Source organism: Panthera uncia, assembly GCF_023721935.1.
Source record: "Panthera uncia isolate 11264 chromosome A3 unlocalized genomic scaffold, Puncia_PCG_1.0 HiC_scaffold_11, whole genome shotgun sequence".
NCBI classification, from domain to species: Eukaryota; Metazoa; Chordata; class Mammalia; order Carnivora; family Felidae; genus Panthera; species Panthera uncia.
In genome coordinates this window covers 33,800,287-33,817,418 of record NW_026057578.1, presented here as the reverse complement: position 1 = coordinate 33,817,418, position 17,132 = coordinate 33,800,287, and the positions used below count along the sequence as shown (strand labels likewise).

General features: G+C 38.2%; 1 protein-coding gene across 1 annotated transcript in view; it reads right to left on the bottom strand.

Moving 5' to 3' along the window:
* Positions 1-17,132, bottom strand: part of PLCB1 (phospholipase C beta 1) — a 400,603-nt gene that overhangs the window by 91,470 nt on the left and 292,001 nt on the right. Inside the window, exon 11 of the mRNA XM_049649824.1 lies at positions 8,872-9,029. Coding sequence (XP_049505781.1) covers positions 8,872-9,029 — 158 coding nt within the window. The remainder of the gene's footprint in view (positions 1-8,871; positions 9,030-17,132) is intronic.

Here is a 17,132-nt window from a genome sequence, read left to right as displayed (position 1 = left end):
AACATCTCCATTTTTTCCCCTAGTATTTTCAATTATTTTCTGGGAATGGATTCTCAGAAGGGAAATTATTGAATTAAAGGATATGCATATTTTTATAGTCTCCTACATTTGTCCAAATTGTTTTTAATCTTTGGTTGCATAGAGTAATGTATGAAGGACCAGATATCGATGCATATCCAGCAGCTTTGGGCATCAGTTTTTCAGTATGTTTTCCTTATTGAACTCGTATACTCATACCTTTGTCTTTTAGTTGCATTTAATCTTTTCATAGTCTCTTTTCAAGTAAGAATTTCCACTCTCATTCCATATGCCCAAGACTTCTCCACTATCTTCTCTACCTCCCTTAAACAATGCATAGCTTTCTTGATATCCATGTGAGAGAGCCATTTCCCTGGCCGCAGAGTATAAATAAGACTTTCTAATTCTGTACTACATTTGCATGTATCTTCTGAGACGAATTTCCCTGTACGGAGCAAAAGAATCACTCTCACTGTTTCTTAGAAGTGAATTCACAGATTGCCTTTCATACATTATCAGTTTAACTTTTATGATAGTTGATGCCATCAAAAATAAGTGCACTATAAATAGCAAGCAACACCAAGACTTGAAATTCTTGATTTATTTGAGCAGAAGCTTCAGATTCAAACAGCTTGCATTTGAATCCTACTTCTTGGCTTTACAAACTGTGTGACCTTGGGAAAAATGACTTAATGCCTCTGTGCATTGGCTTGCTGATATGTAGAGTGAAGGTGATAAGCCTCAGTCCACAAGCTTGTTGTGAGGATGCAGGGAGAAAAAGGAAAGGACCCATCTCATGATGAGCATCTATTCTCAGATCAACTCAGGTTACTTACCTTGCTGGTGCCTCCCTCCTTACCTTAAACCTTCCCTCTTAGACTCTTATTAATACAAATAAGAGTTGCCATTAAATGAGCATTTATTAGGGTGCCCAGGTGGCTCAGTCAGTTGAGCATCCGGCTTTGGCTTGGGTCATGATTTCACAGTTCATGGGTTGGACTGCTGTGTCAGGCTTTGTGCAGACAGGGCGAAGCCTGCTTCAGATTCTCTGTCTCTCTCTCTCTTTGCCCCTCCCCTGCTCATACACACACACACACACACACACACTCTCTCTCTTTTAAAAATGAAAAATAATTTAAAAAATGAGCATTTATTATGTTCCAGACACATATTTTAACTCATGCTATAAACATTCTCTAAGGAAAACATTATCCACCATTTTACAGATTGTAAAATGGAGGTTCAGAGATATTAGCCAATTTGCCCAGGGTCACAAAAAGGAGAATCCAAGAAACCCCAGGAAAATATATCTGACTCTAGACTTTATGCTCTTACTATTGCAGTAACTCTCATGCAGCCAATGATCTTAACCACCAAAGATATAAGCTGTAAAAAGAACTGCAAATAGATATTATAAAGAAAGTAGGTGTTGAGTGTGAATAAAAAAGGAGCTAGATTTTGTTGATTTCATAAATTTGGCCCCATTGTATCAGCTAAATGCAAAACATATTAGAGCCATTCTTGACTTCTCTCTTTCTCTCATATCTTCTAATTCATCAGCAATCCAGTCCCAAATTTATCCAGAATATAATCACATCTCAGCACATCTACCTCTATCATCCTGACCCAAAAATCTTTGCAATAACTGCTGCTGTAGATTTCATCATCATTACCACGGAGTCACTATCCTTTCCTGTGAGATCTGTTGGCAATAGACATGGCCATGTCCTTTGTTTTGGCCAGTGAAATGCATGTGAAAATGACCTGCTGAACATGACATCTTTAAGAGCCATCATGTGATTCTGCCATTTCTCTTTCTCCTCTGCCATGAGCCCAGTGATATTACATGTTGGGCTGTTCTTTCCACATGGATTGCGGACAATATTCATCTGAGCAACAGCCAACATCTAACCTGAGTGAGAAAACCACTGAGCGGCTCTAAACCACTGAGATTCTGGGTGTTCTGTTATTGCAGCAAAACCTAGCAGAGGCTTCTATGTTTACCCCCTACATTACATATCACAGCCACAGTGATTGCTCTTAAACATGAGTCAGATGATTTTACTCCTTTGGAGTAAAACTTTCATTGGCCTTCCATTTCACAGAGTGAAATCCAAATTCCTTATTAGATCCGGCACCTGCTATCTCTCTAAATTCATCACATTTCCTTTCCCATTGCTCACCCAGATATAATCCATTGACCTTTTCTTGCTTTTTCTCAAATACACCAGGCATGATTTTATCTCTGTTCATCTCTTTCATTTATTTGTTCATCTCTGTTATTTCTGTTAGGAACATTCTTATCTGAAAGCAAAGCTTACTCCCTTATTTTTGGGTGGGTGGTCTTTTCTCAAATGTCATGTTACTAAAGTGTTTTTTCCACCACCCTGCTGAAAATAGCATACCTTAGCCCCCTCTTTCCTTCAATACTTACTTATGTTGCCTTAAAGGGCATGTCTCCATGTACCATATTGTGTATTTATTTTTGTCTATTTCTTTCCACTAGACTATTAAGAGCATTTCTTTCCACTAGCTTCTTGAGAGTAAGCACTCAGTTTGCTCCATGACTCTGTTCCTAAGGCTTAGGAAGTGCTAAGGCATATTCTAGACACTCACTAAATATTTTCAAATAAATGAATGAACTCTTAACATTCTTAACAGAAGAGAAGTACCATTTATTCAGTTGTGTTCCAATTCAGTCTTCTATTGACTATTTCAGAGGTCAGCATACTTTCTTTTTTCTTTTTTTTTTTTTTTTAATTTTTTTTTTTCAACGTTTATTTATTTTTGGGACAGAGAGAGACAGAGCATGAACAGGGGAGGGACAGAGAGAGAGGGAGACACAGAATCGGAAACAGGCTCCAGGCTCTGAGCCATCAGCCCAGAGCCTGACGCGGGGCTCGAACTCACGGACCGTGAGATCGTGACCTGGCTGAAGTCGGACGCTTAACCGACTGCGCCACCCAGGCGCCCCGGTCAGCATACTTTCTATAAAGGGTGAGAGAGTACATAGTTTAGGCTTTGCTGGCCATATGATTTTTATGGCAACTATTCAACTCTGCCTTTGTAGACTCAAAGCAGCCATGAATGATATGTAAAGCACACATGGATGTGCTTATGTTCCAACTAAACTTAACTCATAAAAATAGGGGGTAGGTTGAATGTGGCCTGTGGAAGGTAGGTAGTCAACCCCTGGACTAGTGTGATCATTGGCATAAGCAAAGCTTAAAATTCAATGTAACCACAGGCAAATGCAATTTTTATTAAAGAAGTTTGAATATTCATTCCATACACAATAGCTCAGTTAACTTGAACAATTTCATGGCCAAAATTTCCAATCAAGGTTGAGTGCTGCATTAAAGAAAAAAATCTTTCAAATATAAAAGTAAATAAAAGTGTAATCAGTCTTTGATAACTTTCCGAGGATGACTGTTGCCTTTGGCTATTTGAGAACCACTGCAACTGTCTTTATTAATGAAGGCTGATTGTAGACGTGGCCCATCAGGTCAATTTGGGCCAATGAGAGTCAGGCCTGAAGGTGAGAACCCCTCTCTCTTAGGGTGTTTTGCCTCTGGCCAAGGGCCTGTCTCTCTTTACATTTGGCAAATGAAATGTGAGTGTTTTTCTGGGCCTGCAACTTGTGAGGACTTTGTGCCTCCCTCCAACTTCCTGGCTCCCTGGGTCTGGTTCTCTCTTCCCACAGCTAGGCTGCTGAGATGACCTGAACCACAGCTGGGCTCTGGGGGTTCCTAGACCATCCAATCTGTGTCTCCTATTTCTCCTCTTTGCCTGCCTCAGACATCCTGGTCTTGTGCCCTTAACTTAGGACACCTTTCTCAGCTCCCACTGGGCTTCTAACAAAGGCTGGGCTGTATTTAGTTTGAACTTTCGGTTTCTTCCTGGAAGTGAAGTGAATACCCGGGGTTTTGTGTGGAAGCCATCTACAGCCTCTACCATAGCAGCCTTACAAATGACTTCATTAACCCCCAACCCTCACCCTGATTTATAAGAATTCTTTGCATATATAATACCACAACCATTACATTGATAGAAACAAAAGCTAAAGTGTGGCCTTTATATTTCAACCATAATGTCAATATCTGACACTTACAGAGCACTCACTACTTGCTATACATGGTTCTAGGCAATGTCTGTGTATTGAGTAGGGTCACTGAATGCATACAACAACCCTAGAAGGTAAGTGCTATTGTCATTTCCATTCTGCTCCTAAGAAAGAGAACAGGTCTGACAGGGGAACTTCTCCAAGATCTTGTGGCCAGTCCAAGGGAGAGCTGGTATCTGAACCCTGGCACCAGCTCCAGAACTGCATTCTTAACTTCTACAGTCTCCTTCCTCTTTTCCTCCCATCCTCTCCCCCTTCTTCTGTCCATCTCTCTCCACCTCTACCATAACTTTAGCCACCAGCTTAGGGAACCTTTTTTGAACCTTCAAAGCCAAAGAAAACATTTACTAGATTTCATCTAATAATTTTAGCTGGGAACACCTGAAAAATCTATAAGTTCTTCTATAGAACTTTCATTTTTTTTTGGCTTTGGAATATTTTGTATGGTGTGCATGATTATCAAGGATGAGAAAGCCAGTCATAGGCTTTAAGTTTTGTTCTTACATATGAGCTATCATTAGTGGACACTGGATGTGAAAGTACCTTACTGCTCAATTGCTCCTTATTGAGCCAAAACTGTTTTTCAGGGACTTCTAACACTGGATTCAATAATCTATAAACCATATGGCTCAATTACTAACCTCCAGTGGGGAAAACTGCCCTTGAAATCCTTTATCCCTGACAGACAACAGCAGGATGTATTTGGATATCCATTTTATGTGAGCATTTATGTAGCTGTTAAATTGCATCCGAAATTATTATTTTTCTCAGAGCTTTATTTTCAGAAATGCTCGATTTAACCACATACTCAAATTGAATATATTTTCATCATCTATTTTATCACATTACCAACTTTTCCATCTTATACAATTGCTGGTAACACAGGCACTGCCTGAGGGGAGAAAGAGGAGCAGTTTGGGGATGAAGGAGCCCGGGGGTGGTGGTGGTCAGTGTGGGGAGAAAGAAGATTGAGTGGGTGCACAGAGAATGCAGGCCAAGTGGCGAATTATTATGTCATGACCATCAGAAAGGCTAAGGCAATGAGGCAAGGAACTAGAACAGCAGATATATGAGGTAAATAATAAATAAATCTGGAGTGCAAAATAAAAAGTCCTCCATGAAGACACTGAATTATAGCATGTCCCTTTTCCCAGAACATAACCTTTTATTTTGGCCCATATAATAAATAAGCAGTAAATGCCAATAGGAACTTTTGCTTTTGGGGATAGATCACACAGAAGTTTCTCAGATTACATAGATTGAGAGCAGATAAACGGTAATGACATAAAAATGATGAACTTTTGTAATCAGTTTATTTTGCTGCTGCAATATGTGCTTTGGCTACAGAACACAGTCTAATTGCACCATGAAGGTCAAGTCCAAATAAATGGGATATCTAAAACTGGCAAACATTTGGAGAATCTTTTCACTGCCCACCAATATATCATACATGGAATGTCACACGTGAAAATGGAGAAAGACCAAATTCATTTATCTGATGAACAGAGGCAAGGAAGAAAATAGAAAGCTGTGCTGTAATTTGTCTTTTTGCTTTGGGATGGGAAGATTCATTAAAAAAAATACACATTTATTGAGCACCTACTATACACCAGATTCTTTTCAAAGTGCTTGGGACTGATCAGGGAACATAACCAAGAGTTTTATCTTTGTGGTGCTTACATGCTAGTAGAAGGAGACAGACAATGAACAAAAAGCATAATCATTAAGGAAATTAAGCAGAGTGGCAGGAGGGGATAAAGTGCCACTTGGTAAATAGAAAAAATAAAGTGGTGGTGGGGAATGTATCAGGAGTGTGGGAGTGGGCAAGGTGGCTTGTTACGGTACTAAAGAGAGTAGTCCCAGTATGCCTCACTGAGAAGGTGGCATTTGAGAAAGACTTCAAAGAGGTAACAGGTGAGCCATGCAGATACCTTGGGGAAGAACATTCCAGGAAGAGGCCAAGAACCTGTGCAAAGGCTGTGATGTGGGACTTGCCTAGCACGGTCAAGCAATAGCAGAGCCCAGTAGAGTTGTAGCCAAGTGAGTGACGGGGAAAGTGGTAATGGGGGATGGATCACACAGGATCTTGTCCCCCATTTCTCTTTTACCCTTTCTTACAATGTCACATACACAGTGGTTTCTGGAAAGCAGCCTACCTACCAACAATCATGCAGAGCAGGCTGGGACTTATGGTGAGGCAAGTGGGGGGCCTAAGTGCAAAATGTAAAGACACACTCATTGTTAGGTGCCAAGTCTGCATGTACATGACACTGAGAGCAAATGCTTCCTTAAATTTTGCAGGTGAGGTACCTCACGAGTCTCACCCCAGTACTACCTAGTCCTGATTCAGAGAATTCCTGCTCTGTATATTTGTGTACAAAACAGGTTGGCATCTCTACTACCCACAGCCATACTAGCCTACCCACCACCCACCCACCCACATCTCAGCAAGATTAATCTATCCTGCAAATGCACATTAGCAAGAAGCAGGGCTGGACAAACCAGCCACCAGGGAAATGAGTTTCCTGCTCTCTTTGGTCATTCCCCAACCCCAACTCTGTCAGGCAGAGAGAAGAAGCAGTATTCTGGGCTAGATTTCGTTTTCTAGTTTCTGTATCTGTCAGAAAATGTGTGGATGTGTTTACTTCCAGAGACCACGAAAAGATGTCCAATAAGCCCATGATTCTGGGGTTATAGATGTGACTGAAGAACCACTTGTATAGACAGGTGCATAGGGAGAGCCACTCTAAGCCAACTTAATGGCTGAGATCAAGAGGCCAATGCTCTACATAAAATAAACATGATTTAAAATGTGCTTGGTGTTTACCTATCTTCCCATCCTGGAACTCAATGACCCTTGAGGATTATAAATTTTTAAGAGTATATAATTGCTCCCCATATGGACTCTGAGGGGACTGTGGGCAGGGGGGTGGTGGGAGGGCCCTCCTGTAGTGGTTCAGTGCAGTGACTAAGGCCTTCATCCCTTAGCACAGCAAAGGCTCCATTAGGATGTGTTGTCTCCATTCCCAGGATTATGTCCATCCATCAACAGACAGATGAGCCCAAATTGCACTCACTGTGCACCAGGGTCATCTGTCCCCCAATTTTCTCAAAGAGCCCAACCAGGTTAGGATTGGATCTTAGAGAGCTGACAAAGGACAATGGCAGAAGCTGGGAGAGTGGGGGATTATGGAGATGAAACAAAAACCCATTGATTTTTCTATTAAAACCAAGAGAACTTAAGAGTTCTCCCTTTCAGGAGCAGATACAAATTTAAAGATTTGATCAGAATTAAGGTCACTTTCATACTAAACTTTGTTGTAAAATTTAGTGAAGGGTGCTATTTATTTCTAACTATTGTATTGTAGCCTAAGTTTAAGAAATCATGAAAAGTCAAATTCCCTAGACACATCATAGCAAACATATTTTAAGGTGCTAATGATATCAATTCTGAATGCATTTTTTTACTGTCAAATATGATACCTTTGATTAGTAAATCCATTTGTCTCAGTCAAAACCTGGATATCCCTTGAAAATCTTGCTTCTCTTTTGCTACTCTCTTTCAAGTGATAGCTGTTTATTTTCTCACATCCCAGGTGTCCTGGGGCTAAACACTGGAGAGTGAGTTTTTTGTTTTTTTGTTGGTTTTTTTTTGCCCCCAATGCTACTTTTGAGTTTCCAGTTTTCATAAGACAGCCCAACCAGCTTTTACCACTTCCTCTCTTGTGCCATCTGCTAAGCTCTCTCTCATTCAGCAAAGACTTTGGCAAATGCTTCACTGCCTTCTTCGTCCAAAGCTTTGTCACCGATCTTAGTCACATTAACATATAATTCATCCAACATTTTGGTGTCTCAGCACACTGACCTCCCCGTTCTCAATGGCCTTGTCCCCATTCTTCCTTAGCTAGCCACATAGTTGCACTGTTTCCTTGGTTGCTTAGGGCAAGGGTTAGTGACCCAGACTCAGTTCTTCCCTGAGACCCAGTTAATGCAGGCATGGGGCTCATGCCTTGGGAGTTGTGCCTTAGAGGTTGTCTTCTGGCCCTTCTTTTCTGGTTCACTTCCAAAGAGGTGAGAAGCCTGAGTCAGTAAAAAAACACATGTCCCCTACAGTCCATATACCCTTTTCCCAGATGGTTCTCTGGGTACCTAGGACCCCAGATTTTGTCCACCCAAATGATTCCAAGCTCCTGGGGATGGCTCTTTGTAGGGGATGTGAACATAACTTGAATAATTTGGCTTCTGTGCCCATATGCATGAATATTAGGCCCTTTATGATGTAGGATGGAGCCATGTGTGGAAAGAGAAGGGAGATGACCAAACATACCCTCATTCCTGCTAATAAGAATGGCTGAAGTTCCTTATAAAATACAGCTGTAGTCTTGCTTTCTAGATAGGATTTATTACGATACACAATCACAGGATTATTTCTGCTTATTGGCAGTACCCAATCTATAGCAAAACCTTACTTTCTTGAATCCTCACCCAAATCATCTAATATAAGCCCAAATCCCGTAAGTCTTCTCTATGGCAGTACTTCTGAGACACCACAGTTCTCCATGAAATGATGCTAATTACCCATAAATACACCGCTAAATTTTAGCCTCTGAAATTGCAATTAAGTCCATGGACTTAATTGTAACCACTGGGACTTTCTACCTTAGGAGGCTTTATCCAAAAGGGTTTAGGTCTTTCTAGCTTCTTCTGTTTGAAATATTCATTCACTCTACCTTGAAGGATATTTCAGTTGTCATGGTGAACCCATGGGTGATGACTGGTTCCTCTTCTGCAGTCCGTCCTTTCCAGCAGTCCAACTCCACACAGCGACAACCAGACAGGAGCACTTGGCGATACATCTCAACAGAGGAATTTCCAGCCAACTGGCCAGCTGTAAAACACCAACAAAATTATACTTAGACTCCTACAAAGCAAGGAAGACATTGGTGGCTTCCTAGACAATCTTTTCAACAGTGGGAGAACAAGGAGTTCAACAACTTATGTGGTTATTCTCAACCTTCTGCCTCAACATACTGTAAGGTAGTGGCATAATACCAAATGTAATTGTGGCTCCCTAGCAGTCATTTTAGGGAAGAGAGAATAGAAGGAGGAGAGCATTGGAACAATAACAATAACTGCTTACCAAGTGCCAAGTGTAGTTCTTCAGATTTTACATGTATTACTACATTTAATCTTCATAAAATCTCTCTTATATAACTACCTTTATTTTTTAAATATTTATTTTCAGATAATGAAAATGGCAGAGAGTATGATTATAACTTCACAACTCAATCATTTAAGTCTGAGTCTTTAAGGCTATTCTGTTGTATAAATCAACCTTTCTGTCATGTTTGTCCAAGTCAAAAATGTTTAGAAAAGCTAAGCATTCTCCTTTCAAAAGTGAAATGAGTTTGTAGGAATAAATTCAAATTTAACAAAAAAAGTCCAAAAGGTATTCTCTAATAATTATAAAGCATTAATAATAAAATAATTAAAGAAGACCTTAAATGCAAAGATAGTCCATGTTCATGGAACAGAAGACTCAACATTCTAAGATAGCACTAGAACCCAAATTTATTTACAAGGTCAATTCCTATTGAACTCCTACTTGGTTTCTTACATAAATTGACAGGCTGATCCTGCAATTTCTATGGAAATGTAAAGGACCTCAAATGGCCAAAAAATCAGAACAAAGTTTGAGGACATACATTTCCTGATTTCAAAACTTACTTGCAAAACTCCAATAATCAAGGCAGTATGTTGATGGCATAAGAATAGACATAGATCAATGGAATAAAACTGAGAGTACAGAAATAAACCTTCACATTTATCCTCAAATTGACTTACAACAAGGGTGCCACAACAATTCATTGCAGAAAGCATCATATTTTCAAGTAATGGTGCTAGGACAACTGGAGAGACATGTGTAAAATAATGAAGTTAATCCAACCCATCTCACATCATATAAAAAAATTAACTCTAAGTGGATTAAGCTCCTATATATAAGCGATCATACTATAAAACTCCTAGAAAAAAAAACATAAGGCTAAAACTTTGTGACCTGGATTAGGCAATGGTTTTGTAGATATGATGCTAAAGCACAAACAACAAAGAAAAAAATACATATACTTCATCAAAATTTAAAACCTTTGTGAACAGAACTGAAATACTCTAGTAAAGTGATAAGAATTGTAATAATCAAGGCACTTGAGAAATCTGAGGGCAGGAGTGGAAGCCAAACTATTCCTATTTCATTTAAGTAGTTATTGGAAGTACTTACTTCTTGATAAGTTTTTTTTTTTAATTTTTAATGTTTATTCATTTTTGAGAGAGAGAAAGAGAGAGAGGGAGAGAGAGAGAGCGCTTACGCATGAGTGGGGGAGGGACAGAGAAAGAGGGAGACAGAATCCAAAGCTGACTCCAGGTTCTGAGCTGTCAGCACAGAGCTTGATGCGGGGCTTGAACTCAGGAACCACGAGATCATGACCCGAGCTGAAGTCCGATGCTCAACCTACTGAGCCACCCAGGGGCCCCTTGATAAGTTATTTTTTTTAAAATTAATAATAAATAACTTTTGAGACAGGCCGACCATCAACACACAATGGAAGCTTTGGTTTTCCACATTAAATATTTTCTCTGATTTCTACTCTGTAAGTCTCCACCATTTTTTAAATAGTTAAAAAATGACAAACTGATGAAAACAGTCAAAATAACTTTGAAATAGACAAGATCTGCCCAGGGAAAACATACAGGACAAAGAAAATGGGATAAGCCTATTGGCTTAATTTTATTTTTATATGCATGTCACAACACCCAAACATCAGCATAACAAAAGGATGACAGTCTTGAATTCTATAGAGTTCTAGTAAATGCATGAAAGGCTGATTAAGTAGGTTTTCATAATCACTTTTCTCTGCTGGAAAAATAGGGCATTTTAAACACACAAATGTCAAAAAAAAATAAAAATAAAAAAAAAATAAACACACAAATGTCTTTGTGAAGGAAGAAATGCTGACAAAATATTCTGGAAAGTTCCTGATGCTAGATAATCAATTTGCCATTTATAATTGCCTGAAAGTTTATTGTAATAAAGGTTTTGCTGCATTAAAAAATGGGGGTGGGCAGTGACAGTGAAGGAGAAAAGACAGTTATTTATATGATTTTTAAGCTTAAGGGAGGCTGCTTTAGCTAAAGAAAGTGAAGAATGCAAATAATTATTGGATAACTCATTAAAAATGCTAGCTCCTGCAGAAAATGGTATGTTATTAAAGAGTAGAGAAGATTTTCTTGTGTGCTATCTAGAAAATTGTTTAAATGTATTACTGACTATCCAATATCATTACATAATGTGCAGGTTCTGAGTCTATTTCATGAACAGTTCACTGAGTGTTACTAACTTCAGGAGGGAACTTCCCATGGATACATGAACTAGATAAGATTTAATGGTAGACTCTAGTAGATAAATACCTCAGTCACACTAAAGCTTTCTGTCATAAAAGTTTCAAAAAATTTCTAGAAACATTTCTTTGGATTTGCATGCAAAAAAAAATTTTTTTTTATCACTGAAAGAACAAATTAGCTGGTATTTGATGTATTTTTTGAATGTTAATCAGTTAATGTTTCTAAAGACCTGGTAAGGTATGGGGTTGGGTTTGTGAGATGCAGAGGAATCTGAAGAAAAAAACACCAAAGAATGGAAGATGAGAGACAGAGAGAGACAGAGAGAGAGAGAGAGAGAGAGAGAGAGAGAGAGTATGTGTCTATGTTATGTTTATTCCCCAACAACCTAAGCCCAGAAGAATCCTTCAAAGGTCAACTTGTTCAATCTTAAAATGAATACTCTTTATTAGAAATGGAAGCCTCCCAAAGAAAGCATATTTTTAGAAATTCACACTTACCCATAATTGTTCTATTCCTTGGAATGCATTTTAGGTTCCCTGTGTGTTTTCCTTCATTTATGGAGATTTTTCTTCCAGATATGTATATTAACATTCTCCATTATTTCATCTTTTTCTGCCTAAATCCTCAAAGCTAGTTTATTTTTCTTCCCTAACATTCCTAACTCCTCATTATTATATCCCACCACCCATTTTATTTCCATTTGATTACATCCAATAAAATATAGCTTCTGGGCCAGGGGATTGCCTGGGGTTGGGATTAATGATATGTCATGAGTCACTCAACCCTTGTTATTTCTGTAACTAGTATCTGACATCATCTCTGCCTAGCTGTGAATACCCTCTGGAGTATATTCCAAGCCCATGATTGAACTGGAGAGCTGAAGCTCCATCTCAGTTCAATTCATAATACTGCCCCAAGTCATAGCTCTGTAACTTCTCACTTGGCTGCATTCATTTTGGTCAGCTGGCTACATTCACTTGTGTTTTGTCTAGGATTACTCAAGGCATCCATGGATGGAAGAGATCAGAAAATGGAAAATAACAATCCTTCTATTAACATAGGCTTCTGAGAAATTGTCTATATTTATAGTTATCATTATGTATTGTCTTCTTTTCAACCTCTATGGCAAAAAATTTCCAGAATGTGATGTATTTGTTAATTCAGTGGCCTTCTTCCATAAATATGATCTCTTTCTGTAAATGGAGACAGGAACCATATCGCCTTTTGCTTTCAATGCTGTGTCAGCCCTTCAAGTCACCTAATTCCACAGTTACAGTTGAGAAAACTGTCCAAAATATAAATTCTATGTTATTCATCTTGACCATTTCTAAGGGCATCCATTTAATCTGATGTCTCTCCCAAAGTGTCTGCCTCTTGCCCCAGGGAGACCATGAAGCTGTCTTCAACATGAATCCAATTGTGACAAGATGGCTTAGGTGAGAAAGTGGGGAAGCAACTTTCACCATATGCCTTACTGATTATAGAAGCTTCACCATTAGGGTCTGTGCACATTCTCAAACATGTTCTCTATGAGAGGCAAATACTGGTTCCTGGGGATGCACAAAGGACACTAGACATGTTCCTTACCCCTACCCATCTAGGCAGGTAGGCAAGTACAAATAATAGAGAAGTTCTTAAGTGTCAGGGAGTTTAATTCTCACCCCAATCTTACACTTACACCCGGTTGCCCTTTCTTCCTCTTCTTTCTCTTTCTCCTTGCCAACAGAATATTCTATTTAGGTTCTGTTATGCTTCATGGTCCCCTCCTCAGCCCTGAGGTAAATCTTAATTCTTCCTAATCATTCACAATACTTCTGTGGTCCACGTTAGTGGTTAATGTAGGCATTGCTATGTGGTGTATAACTCTGGGCTGTATCTAATACAGCATAAAGGAAAGTCTACTGGGTAAGGGTGGGAGACCTCACTCCGACAAAGGGCCATAAGACAGACCTTTGCCCTGTGCCACATGTGGATCTTATTTCATAGGGAGGCAATGCTCAGGGTGAACAGGCATCTTGCAACCATAAGGAGAGCAAAAAGATAGAAAGTGTCTGGGTCTCTGATGACATCAGTAATTTCTAATTTAATCAACCCTCAACTACTCTGCTTCTGGACTTCTTGCTGTGATTGGTAATAAATTCCTTAACATTCAAGCCATTAAGTAATAGTATCTTATTACTGATGGACAAAAATACTCTGGCTGTTTCAATTTATCTTCATTTTACAAATGAAGAAACTAAGGCTTAGAAGAGTTAATTTACTTAAAGGGAGATTTAAATGCAGTCTGTTTATTTGCTAAACATGATCTTTTTCCATTCTGCCACCAACTTTCATAGGTTTGTGTGTGCTTTAAACAAAAAATAAATTACAAAAGGTTACATATGGTAAGGGTTAAAAGAGTAAGAGAGATGGAAAAGCAGAGAGTAACACTCAGTCTGGGCTGGTAGTGGATAAATGACAAGGGTAAATAATTTCTAGAACTTTTTTGCAGCTCAGAGCATATATGTGAGGAGTTGAATAATTATTTGATACATTCAATCAGGTGTTTTAATTCATTGGAAGATAACTAAAACCTCAAATCTAACGTGTGTGTGTGTGTGTGTGTGTGTGTGTGTGTGTGTGTTTTAAGCTGAACGGAGATGTTAATTTTTCAGAGACATAACACTTTTCTTGTCCATGAATATGGAGCCATTATCTCCCAAATTGATTAGAATACAGATTTATGAAGAGCTGAAAAAGTATAGGTTGAAATGAGTGCATACTGTTCTGAGAGAATTTTGTTTTGAGCCATAAGGGTGGGTTCCTCAAGGAAAAATAATAATTTAAAACATAATCACTACTTGATGTACTGCCAAGACTATCCAAAACCCCATGAAAAATGACCATCATAATTAAAAACCAACTCATTCTGTTGATGTGCATACACTTCTTTCAATGATCCCATTTATGTTTCCTTCTGGGCATCCTGATGGTCAACAGAAGGGCAATAATGAATAACGAAATAGACATAATAATAATAATAATAATGCATTTCTAAATTGATTGGCTTTCATATTGTACATTTAACTTTTATAGTTCCTTTGAATGCTCAAAATACAACATTCCAAATATCAAAATTCTCTTTATTTGAATTTAGACCAGCATTCTCAGGAATACTAGTTCTTAATGTGCTCCAAGAAAATAAGTAAGGTGGTGACAGTGGGGGAACAGGGTTGATCATAACCTTAATGACTGTGCATCTGTAAGCTTTTTTCCCATATGTTCAAAACATACTGTAATAGGTGCCAACCTTTGTTTGTACCTAGCATTTCTAAAACTCATTTGAATAGGAAAATTCCTTTTTCCACCAAATACCCTTTGTATGAAATAACATTTCTATAGAAAAATTTCTACTTGTTCTGGAAATGCCTATAAAGTATAAGATCTCATTTCCTAGGTATTGATTTTAATATTTAATTGGATTTTATTGGGTTTTACTTTGGTTTTAACTTTATTTTGTAATATTCTTAATTGGCTTTGGGAAGTTTGAATTTCTGTATCATCAATGTTTATATCTTACCCAAAGGCCTCTGGGACAGTTCTACATTAGGTTTATCTATAATTAAAGTGAGGATACTAATAATATCATATGAAGTAAAACCAAATTCTCAAAAGAGAATTTCAGACAAAACGTCCAGAGCCTGTATTAGAATTTATATGTAAATTTTTTTGTTAACTATGGGGAATCTTCCTTAATTCACCTGTAGGAAAATGAAAGACTTTTACTGGTGTTGGGATAAAGGAACATAGCAAATATGTGGATTTATATAATGCAAACCTCAGTAAAATAATGTACAGCTCAGAAAAGTAAGCAAGTTAAGACACAAAAAACCTGTAAAGATCATAACATGGTTTCACATAGATAACATAGCTTTAAAATCTGAATATTCGAAAATATGGGAATTCTAATAGTACTTTGGAAATTAAATAATTGGCAAGAGACCTGGTTTACTTGGTCAGAAATCCTGTATATCAGATGGTGGTGATCTGAGACCTTTGTACTGCAATTTGGAGACAGCTCTTTGAATTCTTTTTTTTTAATTTTTTAATGTTTATTTATTTTTGAGAGACAAAGAGAGACAGGGCATGAGCAAGGGAGGAGCAGAGAGAGAGGGAGACACAGAAGCTGAAGCACCTCCAGGCTCTGAGCTGTCAGCACAGAGCCCAATGCGGGGCTCAAACTCATGAGATCATGACCTGAGCCGAAGTTGGGACACTTGACTGACTGAGCCATCCAGGTGCCCCTGAATTCTTTCTTCATCAAAAAGTAGAGTGGACCCTTCTCTCTCTTAGTAGCTGAAAGCTTCAACTTCTGATAACTATCAACCATTAATTGCTGACACTCAAAAACCAAGCCGACACAACGAAGCCAAATTCTCTACCGCATCTGTACCTACCAAGGTATTCAGAGGTAGGGCAAATGAGTGACTCTGGAAGAAATTCAGTAGACTCAAAATCCTTGGTGAAATGCAGTTTAAAAACATCCACAAAAAGGAATTACAGAGAAAAACTGAACATTATTTTGTAGTTTTATAGTTCCTATTGATACTGAACAATTTTCTTGGAGCTATTATTTTGTTGTTAGCAAAATAAGTGAATTAATTACATAAATTTCATAGGTAACAAGATTGCTAAAGGAAGCACAGTTATAGACTCAGGAATTTAAATAAATTGGAAGATAGGAATGAAGATATTTATATCAACTGGCACAGTTCATAAACAAATGTATCTTTTCTTACTTTGTTCACTGAAATGGTCCAGAGACAATGTTCCATAGTGCAGGGTTCAAATTGCTGTTACCCAATTTTTTTTCCACTGAAAGGAACCAGAGGTCATTCAGGGGAAAAGTCTGATTTCCACGTGTAGTGCAGAAAGGAACAAAGTAAGCCTGGAAGATCTTGATGTGCCAGAAAGCAAGACATTTTCAAAGATCAATGGGTTTTGTCAAGAGAATATAGAAACCAGCCTAAGAAATGTTTCCATTGACCAAAGCTGAGACAATTCGACTATCAAAAAGAGAACAATGGCTGTGGTTGGTGAATCTACATAAAATTTAAAAACCATAAGTCCATAAAGATAAGCAGAAAGAGAAATTAATGTCCTCAGAGAGAAGGTAAAAAGGATATAGACTATATCTCATCAGTCTTACTATTCCATCATTTTGCTACCATTGCCTCATTTATTATATGGCAAATAATATAGATACTAATGGATGTAAATACATCAGTTGAAAGGCACTTTTGGAGATAAGAAGGACTATTGGTAAAATTATTGCATACTGTGACTTCCAGGCAGATGAAACCACATATAATGTCCAAAATTTAACCGAATGTATGTTTACATATTTTTAAGAATCTTGTAGTCTTAAATGCAAGATTCCATCATGTGTCAGTATTTACAGTTATATTTTTTTGGATGCTATCAAGTGAAAGATCTAGACTCTTTTTTTGTTTTAAATGATTATTTATTTTGAAAGAGAGAGAAGAGAGAGAGAGAGAACGTGAGCTGGGGAGGGACAGAAAGAGGGAGACAGAGAATTCACAGACTCCACACT